The 14909-nt window shown below is 47.7% G+C and overlaps 1 protein-coding gene across 2 annotated transcripts in view; it reads right to left on the bottom strand.

Annotated features, from left to right (window-relative positions):
- Positions 1 to 3241: 3241 nt before the first annotated feature.
- AP3S2 (adaptor related protein complex 3 subunit sigma 2) overlaps positions 3242 to 14909 on the bottom strand; it is a 52876-nt gene continuing 41208 nt past the window's right edge. For both annotated transcript variants that reach the window (XM_045899403.3, XM_054513310.2), the window contains 2 exons: positions 5858 to 5965; positions 3242 to 4174 (listed from right to left, as the gene is read on the bottom strand). In XM_045899403.3, coding sequence (XP_045755359.1) covers positions 4046 to 4174; positions 5858 to 5965 — 237 coding nt within the window. In that variant the 3' untranslated portion in view covers positions 3242 to 4045. The remainder of the gene's footprint in view (positions 4175 to 5857; positions 5966 to 14909) is intronic.

The following is a 14909-nucleotide window of genomic DNA, read 5'->3' as shown; positions in this document are numbered from 1 at the left end:
CTGTGAGCATGGGCCGGTGGCACATGGGTGTGCATGGGCACTTGACTAACCGTGCGCACAGTGAGACAGGCAACCCGGGAGGCAGGGCAGAAGGCACGGGAAGCTGAAGAGCAGGGCGCTCGCTGGGAGCTGACAACACCTCTGGGTTGCTCTCATACTTAAATGGCTCTCCATCCTGGCTATCACATTCACTCCCAGTTTTATCTTCAGGCACCACTGATGCATCCTATTTGGAAAGCCATAGACAGATGGCTATACTAAGGAAACCCCCTCTGAGACTGGTCCAGGGGTGCCTGGGTGGATCAATCAGTTGAGGGTCCAACTCTTGGTTTCGGCTTGGGTCGTGATCTCAAGCCTCGAGTTGGGCTCCCCACTGGGCAGGGAGTCTGCTTCTCTCTCTCTCCCCACCCCCAGCCCTCCCCTTGCTTGTGCTCTCTCTCTCTAAATAAATCAATCTTGGGGACGGGGAGGCTGATCCACAAGACAGGATTTAGCCGGCATGCTCCCCTGGTTTTCTGGGGGAGCTGGGGCCAGAGAGCACTTCGCTAGGGTGGCTCCATGGAAGTGGGGGTGGGGGGGGGAAGGGCTGGCTCTGTAAGCGGCAGAGGCCTGAATAACAGGGACTTGAGAAGACTCAAGATACCCCAACTTAATCCTCAATGTAACAAGCACAGGGCTATGACGAGGCCAAGAGGAAAGGTAAGGAATTAGGTGCCCTGTATGGATGAACATCTGTGTCTCCCAGATTCTGATACTGAAGTCTAATCCCCAATGTGATGGTATTTGGAGGGGGGCCTTTGGTAGGTCATTAGATTTGGATGAGGTCATGGGGGTGGAGTCCCATAATGGGACTGGCGCCCTTATAAGGGGATGAAGAACCCAGAACTTTCTCGGCCACGTGAGGACGTAGCAAGAAGACGGCAGTCTACAGAACAGGAAGCAGGTTCTCACTAGACATCAAATCTGCTGGCATCCTGATCTTGATCAGACCGCAGAACTGTGAGGAATGTCTGTTCAACCACCCAGTCTAAGGTCTTTTTGTTACAGCAGCTTGAACTAAGGCTGTTTAGAGCATGGCCAGAAGGGCATGATGGGGGCTGCTAGCGGTGGGAAATGGGCTCTTGTCTTTTAAATATTCCATATAACACAGTCACCAACTCCAATCACTACAAATTCAGACTGCCAGTCACTCAGTGTGGGCACTCAGAGGTCCTCAGCAGAGACAAGATCAGGAAGCTGAGCCTGACATGCACCAGGCACTTAGAAGCAGCATTAACAGAAGAATTTCAGATTTTAATTAGGGGCAGTGAGCACTGGAAACCCAATATTCTGTCCCATTTCAGGAAACCCTCAGTGTAAACCGTCCAGAGCCAGGGACTCTCAAATTTAGGCCCAGTCCCTATTTTCATAACTGACATCTCTCAAGCAGCAGAATCTGTATCCTTCTTCAAAAAAGGCATACAATTTCCTTTCAGTTAAAAAAGAAAAGTTTATGGTTTTGCTGGTAGCAGACAAGAGATCTAGCTGGATTTGCAGGCAACCTCAAGTAGTTAATGAACAATTATTGTGGTTTGTCCAAAGAGATGGAGTTTTCCAAATAAAAAAGCAGGTTGGGGGCGCCTGGGTGGCTCAGTTGTTAAGCGTCTGCCTTCAGCTCAGGTCATGATCTCAGGGTCCTGGGATCGAGCCCCGCATCAGGCTCCCTGCTTGTTGGAGGGCCTGCTTCTCCCTCTCCCGCTCCCCCTGCTTGTGTTCCCTGTCTCTCTCTCTGTCAAATAAATAAATAAAATCTTAAAAAAAAAAAAAAAAGCAAAGCAGGCTGAAGTTTTAGGCCACTTTTAGAGGCAGTTTGAGGGATGTGATTGGGATGCTGACTTGCTGGGGGTCTACGGGACCAGTCAGTGGTTTGTGGGAACAGGGCAGAAAGCAACGGTCTCTAGCCGCTAAGAACACTGGAAGGTTGTCCCGGGCAATGCAGGGCACCCGACTGTCCTGAAGTAATACATGAAACCACAAAACAAAGAAATAAACTCAAGAAAAGTGACTAGGCTCTAGCTTTGTGACTCTCAATACAACACCTAACACTCTGGGCTGCTGTCCCCTCATCAGGCCAGCACAGGGGGCCTCCAGCTCTCACCCTCTACAACACCGTCACTGGTCCCATGAGCAAACTGGCTCGGTTTGATCAGGGTTTGTAAGAAGCTACTATAACCTCCCTCGGACTTGGTTTCCTTATCTATAACAAAGAGGATAAAATTGGGAGAAGCCATTGAGCAGTGAAAGAAAATGGGCTTTGGATTTAGGCAAGCAGAGTCTCAATTCTTAGCCCTGTGTAACCAAAAGCAGGTGACTTGACCTGAGTCTTATTTTCTTCACCTGCAAAATGAAGACAATAACATCTGTTATAAGGGCTGTGGAAGGATCCTGCTCACACTGCCTTCCAGTACGTGCAAAGTAAACATCAGTCTTCTTCCTTCTTTCTTATTCCACATTTAGCAAATGTGCGAGAGGGATGTGAATGCCCTGAAATATCTGTTAAAAAAAAATTAAACCTTTCAAAGAATGCTATCAGCGGTGACATCAGATAGGGTGACCTCCATCTCTCTCTTCCAACGGAAGAGAGCCGACCTTCGGATCAGCACACTCGCCTCCGAGGCTACCAGGGAGGGCCTGAAAGAGTGAGGACAAGAGGCCGCAGGGAGCACGGGGCACCAAGCACAGAAGCACGGTGGTCCCGCGGGCGCCGTCTCAGACGGGCTCTGCAGCGGCAGCAGGCTTGGGCGAAGAGCCTAGGCCCCCGGCCAGCAGGCACGAGAAAGCCCCGAGCTGGGAGACTGCTGTGACGGTGCGCTGAGCTCCCCAAGGCCCTGAGACCGGCAGCCGAGGCGGTGCTGGACGAGGCACCACTCTAAGGCACAGTCTGAGCTCGAAGTTACCCACAGAAGGAGGCTTCTCATCACGTGTAAAAACCCACACCTTTCCAAAGCCAGCCACCTGGTGGGGAACAGCGTGGGCCCAGAAGCAGAGCTCAGGGAGGGACTGCTCTCACGCCAGGGAGAAGACACGGTGCTGCCACCGGTCTTGGCCAGCACGCTTCCCGTGTCCCCAGCCTGCCCAGTGCCAGTTCTAGAACAAGTGATCCCAGCTTAGGCTCTCCTGCTCCACAAGCGGGTGTAGATGGCAGTGGCTTTCCTGTATGGAGAAAACTCATCATTTATAACACAGCAACGGACCCATCTGCTCCTCATGAGAAGAATGTATTTAAACCTGGAAAGAGTCATAATTCTGAGATATTCCACAGGTTAGCTTTGCCCTCCACAGACGCAGGGCTTCTCCCCTTTCATAAGGGACCTTGTGGCTGAGCTGGAGAAACAGCCGTGGGGAAGGGGGTGCTCTCCCTACCAGCACGTATCAGGTTCAGGATCTGGATCAAGTCCTGCGCAAACAGAGCTAGGACTATGACAGTGAGGGAAACATATTCCGTAGGTGGTGGGAACCAGAAAACTTGCCTAGACGAAAGGACTCTGGGCATGACAACCCTAGTAGAGCCAGGAGGCAACTCTGGTTCTCATCAAACTCTGCCCTTGTTTGCCACTCGCCACATACCCTAATCTGAAGGGTCGGCCCTGTTCTAGCTATGGCACCTCGTTAGCAAGAGTGAATGCTATAGGACCTCAGAAGCATGGCAGTGCTAAGGATGCAGACTCTAGGCAGAGAATGTCCTAGGGGTGGGCTCTAGGAAGCAGGTGGACCCCCGGACAGTGCCCAGTCCCTGGGAGTGGCTACATGCAGGAGGTAAAGGTACGAGTGGCTCGGGCACGTGGACCCCCACGGAGCAAGCCGGGGGGTCCCCCCCATCTGCAGTGGCCACATGTATCAGAGGCCGGTAGGCGCTAGCCGTGAACCTGGGACGCTCCCCCCACCCCCGACTCCACGGCAGCAGGGGGCAGGGCCCAGGGCCTGACCCTTCTAAGTCTCAGAGTGGGGTCTGTGGCAGGACCGGCTTGGCTTGCTTCAAGGATTGCAGTTCAGTAGCCGTGGGCCCTCAGACAAACTGGGACAGGTTGGGGACTTTGATGTTGAGATCACCAATGTTGATGTTCCGAGGAATCTCCGGCAGATTGATGTTTTTCACAGCAGACACAGCCCGGGCAGGCGCTGCTGAAAGGCCACCCTGAGGAGAAATGGGAAGGGGCATGAGACACACACTCAGTGTCATCTCCCTAATGCTTAGAAACACAAGCGACGGAGACCTGGAAAGCGTCCACACTGAACACACACGATGCGCGTTTTGATTTTTCGTCCTTATTCCTCAAAGGTAGCCAACACGACGATCTCGAGGTTGACGGGAGCCATGGGGTAGGGACCTGCACTCTGTGCTCCCGGAGGGGCTGTGGCTTACGCAGTGTTGTAGCCCCAGCACCTAACAGTGCCCGGAACACTGCAGGTGCTTTGCTGCAATAACCTGAGATGGTTCAACCGAGTCATAGTATTGGGGGCCCTTTTCAGGCTCCAAGACAAAACCCTTCCCCAAGAGGCTGACCCTTAGAGACAAGTGCAATCACAGGGAAACTTTTACAAGGAAAAGGAAAGTCAGAGCTTAGGGCAACTGCTTGCCAACGAACACCGTGAGATGGGAAAGAGCTGGCTTTGGAAATGTCATGTGGCAGCAAGATGGGAGGAAGGACATGGGTCTGATGTACCCACGGCCACGGAAAGGCTGGTAACAAACACAGAGGAAGGCGGCCATGGTCGGTGCTCCCCTCTGGCTCACCTGCAGTGTGCAGAGAAGGGGAGAAGCCGACAAGACTCTCAGAACCATTTCCTCCTTACCGACTGCTTTCAGGAGACTGACTCCAGTTCCACTCTTGCCCAGCACGTCTCCATTCTTCTGCTTTCCAAACCCCTTGCCTCTGACTCACTTACTATTCCTGGAAGCTTCCCGGCCTGCCTCCCTCAAAGAACTGTCGTGCCACTCTAGCTGTGGTCTGGAAAAGCTTCTTCAGCAGGACCGCCAGACCTCACAGACAGAGGAATCCCTGGTTTTGCAAGATCAAGTTCTGTTACAAGGAGCAATGAAGCTCTTGAAGACGCTCAGCTCATTAAAGAGGTAACTTATTCTGCTATTTCTGCCACATGTGAAGGTGCATGCCTGCAGCCTCTACTCTCCAGGAAGGCTGATGGAGGTGATGGCGAGACCTCAGAGGGGCAGGACGGAAATAACTGTGGGCATTTTTTTTTTTTTTTAAAGTAATCTCTATGCCCAACGTGGGGCTTGAACTCACAACCCCAAGATCAGGAGTCACACACCCCACCGACTGAGCCAGCCAGGTGCCCCGACTGTGAGCACTATGTGGGGGTGGGCTGGGGTACGTTATCTGCAAACCCAGCCCATACTCTACTGCAGCTGAGTAGAAGGCTAACTGGAAATAAGGCAACTGGCAACTCCGAGGTTCTGAAAGACACCATGAGAAATGGCCGCTGGGAAATCAGACTGCCACAGCTCTAGGAAACCACGCTGGGACCTGAGAAGGGCATTCTGTCTCCCTCCAGGGAACGTGTAGCTTTGAAAGGAGGAATGACAAACCACAAACATGGGCCATAATCCCCCAAGCCCAGAGCTGTCTGTCCTCCTCTGCCATCTGACTTTTCCGTTCACACTTTTAACCTTAATTCTTACATGTTTAATTTTCAGCACTGGCCTTCAAGTCAATTGGTTTTGATGGACTCAAGGAAGAAAGAGGAGCAAAAACATCCCTAAGGTTTCCCAGCAACAAAAACCAACACAGGTATCCATTCCTCCTTCTGCCCCAGGCTCTTGGAACCAGCCGGGGCAAAAGTACAGCTGTGCACTCACCTCAGATTTCTCCAGCCTGTTTTGAGCTTCAATCTGAGCCACGATTTCATTCATGTTGGTTTCCAACACCATCCCACCCATCACCACCTCCTGAAGGATGTAGTGCACCTAGAGGGGAAGCAAAAATAAGAAGGGTTAGAGCACCCCGTGGTAGCTGGGGTGTGGCCCTAACGGAGACCTCATGGGCCTTTCCGGCACCAGGCCAGCAGCCGGACCTGACACACCAGCTCCTGATTCCCAACAGACACCTGAGCCCCTGGGTCATCCACCTCTCAAGTGAGCCCACACGGATGGCCCCCACGCCCTGGCATTCCCTAGCATGAATCTCTTCCATGAGCAGTGATAGCTCATTCTTACCTGTGGAACTGCCTGGCCACACTCAAGGCAGGGAGGTGGTGGCTGAGAGCACAGGCTCTGAAGTCAGACGGACCTTGTTTAAAATTTCAGCTCTGCTCTGTTAGCTGGGTGATCTTGGGCAAATTATCCTTTCAGTCCTCCAGCTTCCTTCCAGAACCGTGGTGAGGACTGAGCGCGATAACCTATATCAAACACCTGGCCTGGCGTCTGCCCCACAACATGTTCTGAATGCATCAGGATGGCTGTCATTACCATATCATCATCACCATCATCACGGATGCATTCCGTCCGTCCAGCTGTGGCAGAGCAAGCCCTGCCCAGTGGGATGTCTCCCAGGCTTCCTAAGATAGACCCTTCCGCCTGGGCTCCGCTGGCGGCAAAATGGGCACCTTTCTTTGTACTTGTCCGCATCCCTTTCTTAGAGCTCGGGTAAGAAACCAGGCTTAGCATGAATACTCGCCTGGGTACCAGGCTCACACCTGGGCTCGGGTTCCATCTAGCCAGGACTCCCCAACAAAGGTGACTCTCGGTGTGCTTGACTGCTGTGCCCGCGGAGCCGTGGTGCTGACTCAACCGCTGTGGCCCACGGTAGCGGGAGGGCTGCCATGGAAACCGCCAGAGGGTCAGGTCAGAGGTGCCCGCTGGGGTCCATAAGGGGCAGTGGGGCTTCCTCTTTCAAATCCAATCATATCAACATGACCTTCAAGGTGCTTTCAGTCATGCTGGGAAGATCACAGGTACCACCTTCTATTGTTAATTAAGTGCCAAATTAGCAGTCTGAGAAGGAAGAGGGCAGTGGCTGGAGAGACCAGAGGTTCATGGAGATGGTGGGAGGACTGAGCTGGGCTCTGACATCGGAGAAGGACGCTGAGGTGAAAGGCCCTGGAGGAAGCAATTCAGCTGGTGCTGGGTATAAGGAGCACCAGGATCAGGCTGGAAGGGCAGATTTACCCAGAGGCTAGAGACGATGCTGACGAGGGAGTCTGGGCCTAAAGTCTGGGCACCACTGCCATTTGGGGCTGGATAATTTTCTGTTGGGGGGGAGGGCTGTGCACTGTAGCATGTTCAGAAGCACCCCTAGGCTCTGCTCACTAGATTCCAGCAGCACCCCTCCAGCTGGGACAACCAAAAATGCTTCCAGACATGGTCAAATGTCTCCTGGCGAAATCGCCCCCAGTTGAGACACACTGGTCTAGCGTCTAGACTGGACCATGGAGGATTTGAGGGTCAATTTACTCTGTAGGCAACAGAGTCAAGACAAAAGATGTGTCCGTGTGTCTGTGTGCTTGTTCGTGTCATTTCTGACACATGAAGCTCTCTGGCACATCAGTTCTCCGTATTTTGCCCCTAGTTAAGTGGAGGGAATGCATTAATTGATATAACCAGGGTACATCTTCTGGCCTCAGGGAGGACGTGCAATAAAAGCGTATGTTTTGGAGCGCCTGGGTGGCTCAGTGGGTTAACCTCTGACTCTTGATTTCGGCTCATGTCATGATCTCAGGGTGGTGAGATCCAGACCCTCGTTGGGCTCCGTGCTCAGCAGGGAGTCTGCTTGAGATTCTCTTTCTCCCTCTGCCCCTCCCCACTGTGTGCTCTCTCTCTAAATACATAAGTAAAATCTTAAAAAAGCATATGTGTAAACACAAAGTATATTTGCCTACATTGAGTTCTACAAATCACTTTTCTGTCTACATAGACACACTCATGCAGCATTCTTAAATTTTATACAATAGGAATTATTTCATTACTTACATGCAAATGGAGATTTGATGGCAAAACGCTCATATCTAGATAATTAACAAAATGTTAAACAAGACTGATTTTAAAATTACTTGTTGGGGAACTATACTCTTTATATTTCCCCATCAAGAAATCAGCCTCTGAACATAGTATGGTTGTTTCTCAAAAAATTTTTAAAAAATAGAATAGCCATATAATCAAACAATTCCACCACTGGGCATATACTCAGAGGAATTAAAACAAAAGTTTCCAAAAGATACTTGTACACCTATCATCACAGCAGCATTATCCACAGAATAACCAAAAGGCAGGAGCAACCCAAGTGCCCATTGATGGATAAAAGGAGAAAAGGATGAATGTGACGTATGCATACAAAGGAGTATTATTCGGTCTTAAAAAAGGAGAAAACTTGGACACCTGCCACCGCATGAACGAACCCTGAAGACATTATGCTAAGTGAAATAAGCCAGAGACAGAAGGACAGATCCGGCATGACCTCCTTATGTGAGGTACCTAGTAGTCAAAACCAGAGGTATAAAGTAGAACGGTGGTTGCCGGGGCTGAGGTGGGAGGGGATGGGGACTTGTTTAATGGGAACATAATGGGAACAGAGTTTTAGTTAGGCAAGATGAATTCTGGAGAGGGATCACACAACCACGTGAATGTGCTTAACACTACTCAACTGTACACTTCAAAATGAAGATGGTAAATTTTATGTTACATAAAATTTATGGATGGAATAGAGAGCGAACAGGAGTTACAGAAGACAGCCAAGGCCAGCAGCATGCGCAGAAAGGAGAACTGTAATTGAAGCAAACAAACAGGCAGAGTTGCTCATAAACATTCCATGAAGATCTACTTCCAGATGTTTCTGAAACAAAAGTATCCACATACTGAAAGGACACACTGTATCCCAGGAAAAACTGGCCCAGAACAGTCAGTACCAAGACAGACCCTGAGGGTAAGATTTCTGCAACCAGGCAAAAAGATCAAATCACGTAAAAGAGGGGCAAACTCTTGAAAATTCCCCCAGCTAGTATCCAAAATCTATAAAGAACTTATCAAACTCAACACCCAAAGAACAAAGAATCCAATCAAGAAATGGGCAGAAGACACGAACAGACATTTCTCCAAAGAAGACATCCAAATGGCCAACAGACACATGAAAAAGTGCTCAACATCACTCGGCATCAGGGAAATCCAAATCAAAACCTCAATGAGATACCACCTCACACCAGTCAGAATGGCTAAAATGAACAAGTCAGAAAACGACAGATGTTGGAGGGGATGCGGAGAAAGGGGAACCCTCCTACACTGTTGGTGGGAATGCAAGCTGGTGCAGCCACTCTGGAAAACAGTATGGAGGTTCCTCAAAAAGTTGAAAATAGAGCTACCATACAATCCAGCAATTGCACTACTGAGTATTTACCCCAAAGATACAAATGTAGGGATCCGAAGGGGTACGTGCACCCCGATATGTTTATGGCAGCAATGTCCACAATAGCCAAACTGTGGAAAGAGCCAAGATGTCCATCGACAGATGAATGGATAAAGATGTGGTATATATATATATATACAATGGAATATTATGCAGCCATCAAAAGGAATGAGATCTTGCCATTTGCAATGACGTGGATGGAACTGGAGGGTATTATGCTGAGCGAAATAAGTCAAACAGAGAAAGACATGTATCATATGACCTCACTGATACGAGGAATTCTTAATCTCAGGAAACAAACTGAGGGTTGCTGGAGTGGGGGGTGGGGTGGGAGGGATGGGGTGACTGGGTGATAGACACTGGGGAGGGTATATGTTCTGGTAAGCGCTGTGAATTGTGCAAGACTGTTGAATCTCAGATCTGTACCTCTGAAACAAATAATGCAATATATGTCAAGGAAAAAAAAAAAAGATAGCAGGAGGGGAAGAATGAAGGGGGGGAAATCGGAGGGGTAGACGAACCATGAGAGACGGTGGACTCTGAAAAACAAACTGAGGGTTCTAGAGGGGAGGGGGTGGGAGGATGGGTTGGCCTGGTGATGGGTATTAAGGAGGGCACGTTCTGCATGGAGCACTGGGTGTTATGCACAAACAATGAATCATGGAACACTTCATCTAAAACTAATGATGTAATGTATGGTGATTAACATAACAATAAAAATTTTTAAAAAAATTTCCCCAGTAAAATTCAGTGCTAGCAGAAAAAGATGCAGGACCTATACAACTGCCAATGAGAGGCAGTGAAACCCAAGAGCTGTACCCAGGGGGCTGCTGATCCAGAGCAACAGCATGGAAAACACTGTTCCCATGAGTCTTTTTGGAGAAATCTACAAAAGGAAACACCTCTGCCAGCCAAGAGGTGAGGGCAGAGAGATCGACCCTGAGCACTGAGTCTGCTTACAGGTAGGGCCACGTCTGGGGAGGCAGGGTGGGGCGCACAGCGACAATAGAGGCCAATGCTATGTGCCTTACAATGTCGAAAAGCTACAACTAGCGGAAATTAGGAAGACAAGGGCGCGGAAGGAAAGAGGGAGAACAAGAACCCTGATTCTCCCATTCTTAGTACCTAAGAGCCAATGCGTATCACTTAACTGTGACTTCTACTGTGATTCCCCCCTCCCCATCCAAGTCCCCAGTCACTTGCTATAAACAACACTTCGAGAGCCACCAAACTTGTACCTTGGGGCCAACGAGATCTTTCCTGCTGACCAGAATTCTATGCCCACTTCTCCTACATCAAAGTCAACCATATATATCAGTTTCTCTAAGCACAGGGAGAACTCAGCCCCCCATGGAGCACTAAGTATGGACTCCTAGATTTTTAGGTTCCTCCACCTCTAGTCTTCTACAGTTATCTTGCCCGAACCTGATTCAACTTCATTTCCTTTTTTATGTAACTAGCCTTTCCAAAGTGTTCACCTTAGTTTTCATAGCACAATTCTCTTTGCTCATTTATCTGTATATTATTAAGTTACGTAATTATAATACCAGTTGACTGGCATGAACAGGTCTACAAATAGCACAGCTGAACTTTGGTCAGCATAGTGACTCATGTGCTATAAATGAGCAAAGGGTGAGGAGCTAAAGGTCAGCTTCCCAGCTGCCCAGGTTAATCTGACAAGTCAGTGAAGACCCCTTCCACTGAACATGAAGTGACCGTGAAAGGAATAACATTTCTTCGAGTGCAGACGGAGGGGACATGAGAAAGTTGGAGGTTGCTAAGCATGGGTGTGTAGAGAAGGCTGCCAAGAATCAATACTACACACACACACACACACACACACGAATGACTCAGCAATAAAAATGAATGAGCTCTGGCCATTTGCAACAATACAGATGATAGACCTAGAGGATATTATGCTAAGTGAAAGACGTCAAAAAGAGAAAGACAAATACCATATGCCTTCAATCATATGTGGAATTTAAGAAACTAAACAAACGAACAAGGAAAAAAGAGACAGACAAAAAAACAGTCTCTTAAAAACAGGGAACAGAGGGGTCGCTAGAGGGGAGGGGTGGGGGGAGGCGTGAAACAGATAAAGAGGATTAAGAGTACATTTACCATGGTGAACACTGAGTAATGTACAGAACTGTTGAACCATTTCATTGTACACCTGAAGCTAATGTAGCACTGTACTGTTAATTATTCTTGAATAAAAAAAGAAGAATCAATACCAAACTCATGCACCTAAGAAACTAGATACAGTCAGATCACAAAGAATGGTCCTGTTGAATGACCAGAGTTGACAGATGGACTGACCTTGAGGACGCCAGCAGAAATGTGGGTGAGTACCTCAGAGAACATTGAGAATTGAAAGTACCAAACCAACAAAGAGGAGGCAGGGGAAAAGGAAACTTAAAATCTGAGTCATGTAGGTGGCAATAAAAAACGCAAGAATAGAAGAAAGCAAAGAGCTAAAGGTCCTCAAGAACCCTAAACCCAGCTTAACCTCAAGTGCACCAAACAAACATGAATTATCAAGTAATAATAACTCCTAGCTCTCTGCTATTTTGACAACCGTCTAAAACAATGACAATACCAAAACTCATTCAGAAGTACCTGTTAAGAGAATTTAAACAAAAGCACTACTGATTTCTTAGTTCTTGGCAAATCCAATGGTATTCTGACCTAGAAATAATCACAAGCAGAGGAGCTTCAACTGAACATAAGATTGAGATAACTCCAATAAACCAAAAGGCCAACCTGATGTAAGAGGAAGGCAAAAGAAAAGATACTTTGGGTCATGAATCTGAAATCTTAACAGGTAAAATGCTGGGTGGAAACTCATATTTTACAAGATCAAAGAAACAAATTTATGGCCACACTTTAATGAGTAAAAGCTGGTGTTTATAATTCGGTCCTATTTAAATTTTTTTCCTTAAAATCCCTCAAAACAATCAAAAAGTAAAATATAGTTGACCTCTGAACAACACGGTTTGAACTTTGTGGATCCACTTATACACAGATTTTTTTTTTTATAAATACACTCCAGTACTGTCAATATATTTTCTTTTCCTTATGATTTTCTTAATAACACTTTCTCTTCTCTGGCTTATTTTATGGTAAGAATACATAGAACATATAAAATATGTTTTAATCAACTGCTTATGTTATTGGTGAGGCTTCTGGTCAACAGAAGGCTATTAGCAGTTAAGTTTTGGAGGACAGTCAAGTTATACACGGATTTGTGCTGGGGGTTGGTGCTCCTAACCCTGCATTGTTGTCAATTGTAATTACTAGAATCAAAATATCTATTCCTCTGGGATACCTGGGTGGCTCAGTCAGTTAAGCGTCTGCCTTCGGCTCAGGTCATGATCCTGGAGTTCTGGGATCAAGTTCTGTGGCTGGCTCCCTGCTCAGTGGGGAGCCTGCTTCTTCTTCTCCCTCTGCCCCTCCCCCTGCTTGTACTTGCTCTCTCTCTCTAATAAATAAATAAAATGTTTAAAAAAATGTTGATTCCGGGAGCCTGGGTGGCTCAGTTGGTTGGGTGACTGCCTTCGGCTCAGGTCATGGTCCTGGAGTCCCGGGATCGAGTCCCGCATCGGGCTCCCTGCTCGGCGGGGAGTCTGCTTCTCCCTCTGACCCTCCTCCCTCTCATGCTCTCTGTCTCTCATTCTCTCTGTCTCAAATAAATAAATAAAATCTTAAAAAAAAAAAAAATGTCGATTCCTCTAAAGGCAATCTAACCTGCTATCAAGCCTCTGTACTATCCTCCCAACATATCTGGACAATGGTATTCCTTTGTTCTTCTTTTCTAAGAAGTTGTCACATTGTCTTCCCACCCCTGAAGATACCTACTTCTGGAACTGGATTCTGTGGGGATCTAATTTGGCCTCACTGTTCTTTCCTATCAATATAAGTTAACTGTCTGAGACCTTCCCCATCTCATTCCCTAGAGGCAATAATGAGTGTCCTTCAGGATGGGGACCCACAAGTTTGTGGCTTGTAGGGCTCCCCCAGGAAGTTTTTCTGTGACCCAGTTCATGACTAGATGAAATAAGAAGAACAAATCTGGTGCATGCTGAGGATTCAACAGTGCTTAGGTACGGTTCTGGCACTCCTAGGAAGTGTGACTCTCCTGTTCTAAAGAACCTGAGTCAGAGGTTCTGGGCCAAAAAAGGCTTGACCAGCAGTTCTACTGCAAAGATGCACAGAAAGGGGAAAAGGACACCAGGAGGCATCAGAGGAGAGTTTAATGACTACTGAACCTGCTGGGACTCCCTGAAGCAAAGAAAGCCCTTCTCCAAACTGGAACAAGGGCTTGTACTGCCGCTGACTCCGCTGAGATTTCTAATCCTAACCTTCACTACCTTCTACCATTCTTTTGCTGATCCTGTTAAGCAGTTCTGTAAAAATCAGAGACATTCTTCCAGGATTTGAGGTGTGGAATCCCCACAGCTTGGGCCAAGTAAACTCAAGAAAGGCTAAGGGCTCTCTCGGCTGAGACAATCACCCTCTTCTCAGTGACAGTACTGGAGCCTGTGTGTTTCTACTGAGGTACTTAATTTAGTGCGCTGTCATATTTTGTACTTGCCTGCCCCTTTCCCTCGACCATGATTTTCCTTGAGGGTAGATTTCTTCTTTGGTTGTTTTTTTTTTTAAGATTTTATTTATTTATTTGAGAGAGAGAGCGCACAAGCAGGGGAAGGAGCAGAGAGAGAGAGACAAGCCGACTGCAACTGAACACAGAGCCCAACACGGGGCTCGATCCCACAACCCTGAGATCACATCCTCAGCCAAAACCAAGAGTCGGATGCTCAACCGAACACACCACCCAGGCACCTCTTGAGGGTAGAGTCTATGTCATCTTCATCTCTGGGTCTCCAGCAGTAAGCACTGTGCTTGGTTACAGCAGAGCCTTCATAAATGCTGGCTGAATGGATGAAAGAAGGTTGTCTAGTTCAAAAGTCCTGATTTTGACGAGGCACAGGCTTTCTGAGTTGGCCTGACTTCCCATTCTGGAACTGAGAAACAAGCTCTACTGTCCAGGACACAGAGTTAACCTCTACAGATAAAAGTGGGTTAAAATAAACTTGCTAGTTTCATGTCAGGATCAAGAGTCTAAGAGGGAACATAAAAGTGTCACTTCAAGGACAGAGATGCTCCTTAGGCACACAGCTGGGGATGTACACAAGTTGGTTTCAGCAACCCTATACAAGGACAGAGGATTCTAGGATCTGCCAGAGTTCTATCCTTGGTTATGTTTCTCACTGAAGTCAAAAAAGTACTGAATCCAGTCCCAGGTCAACAGAGACCATCACTAAAAGCAAAGTGATCTGGAGCCTAAAGATAACAAACAAGACCTTACTTTTTCCTCTAGTCAAAACACAGTCTTCACACCCTAAACTGGCCATGTTCCATAAGTTTAAGTATTAAACTTACAATGGATTTTTCTGTAGATACAATAAGTTTCTCATGGTAGCAGCTCACAAAAGCGGACTTAAATCCATAATGCTT

Source organism: Mirounga angustirostris, unplaced genomic scaffold (assembly GCF_029215605.1).
Source record: "Mirounga angustirostris isolate CCGP_5_RB_7025 unplaced genomic scaffold, mMirAng1.0.hap1 SCAF_9, whole genome shotgun sequence".
Classification (NCBI taxonomy): Eukaryota; Metazoa; Chordata; class Mammalia; order Carnivora; family Phocidae; genus Mirounga; species Mirounga angustirostris.
This window is presented reverse-complemented; position numbering and strand designations above follow the sequence as displayed.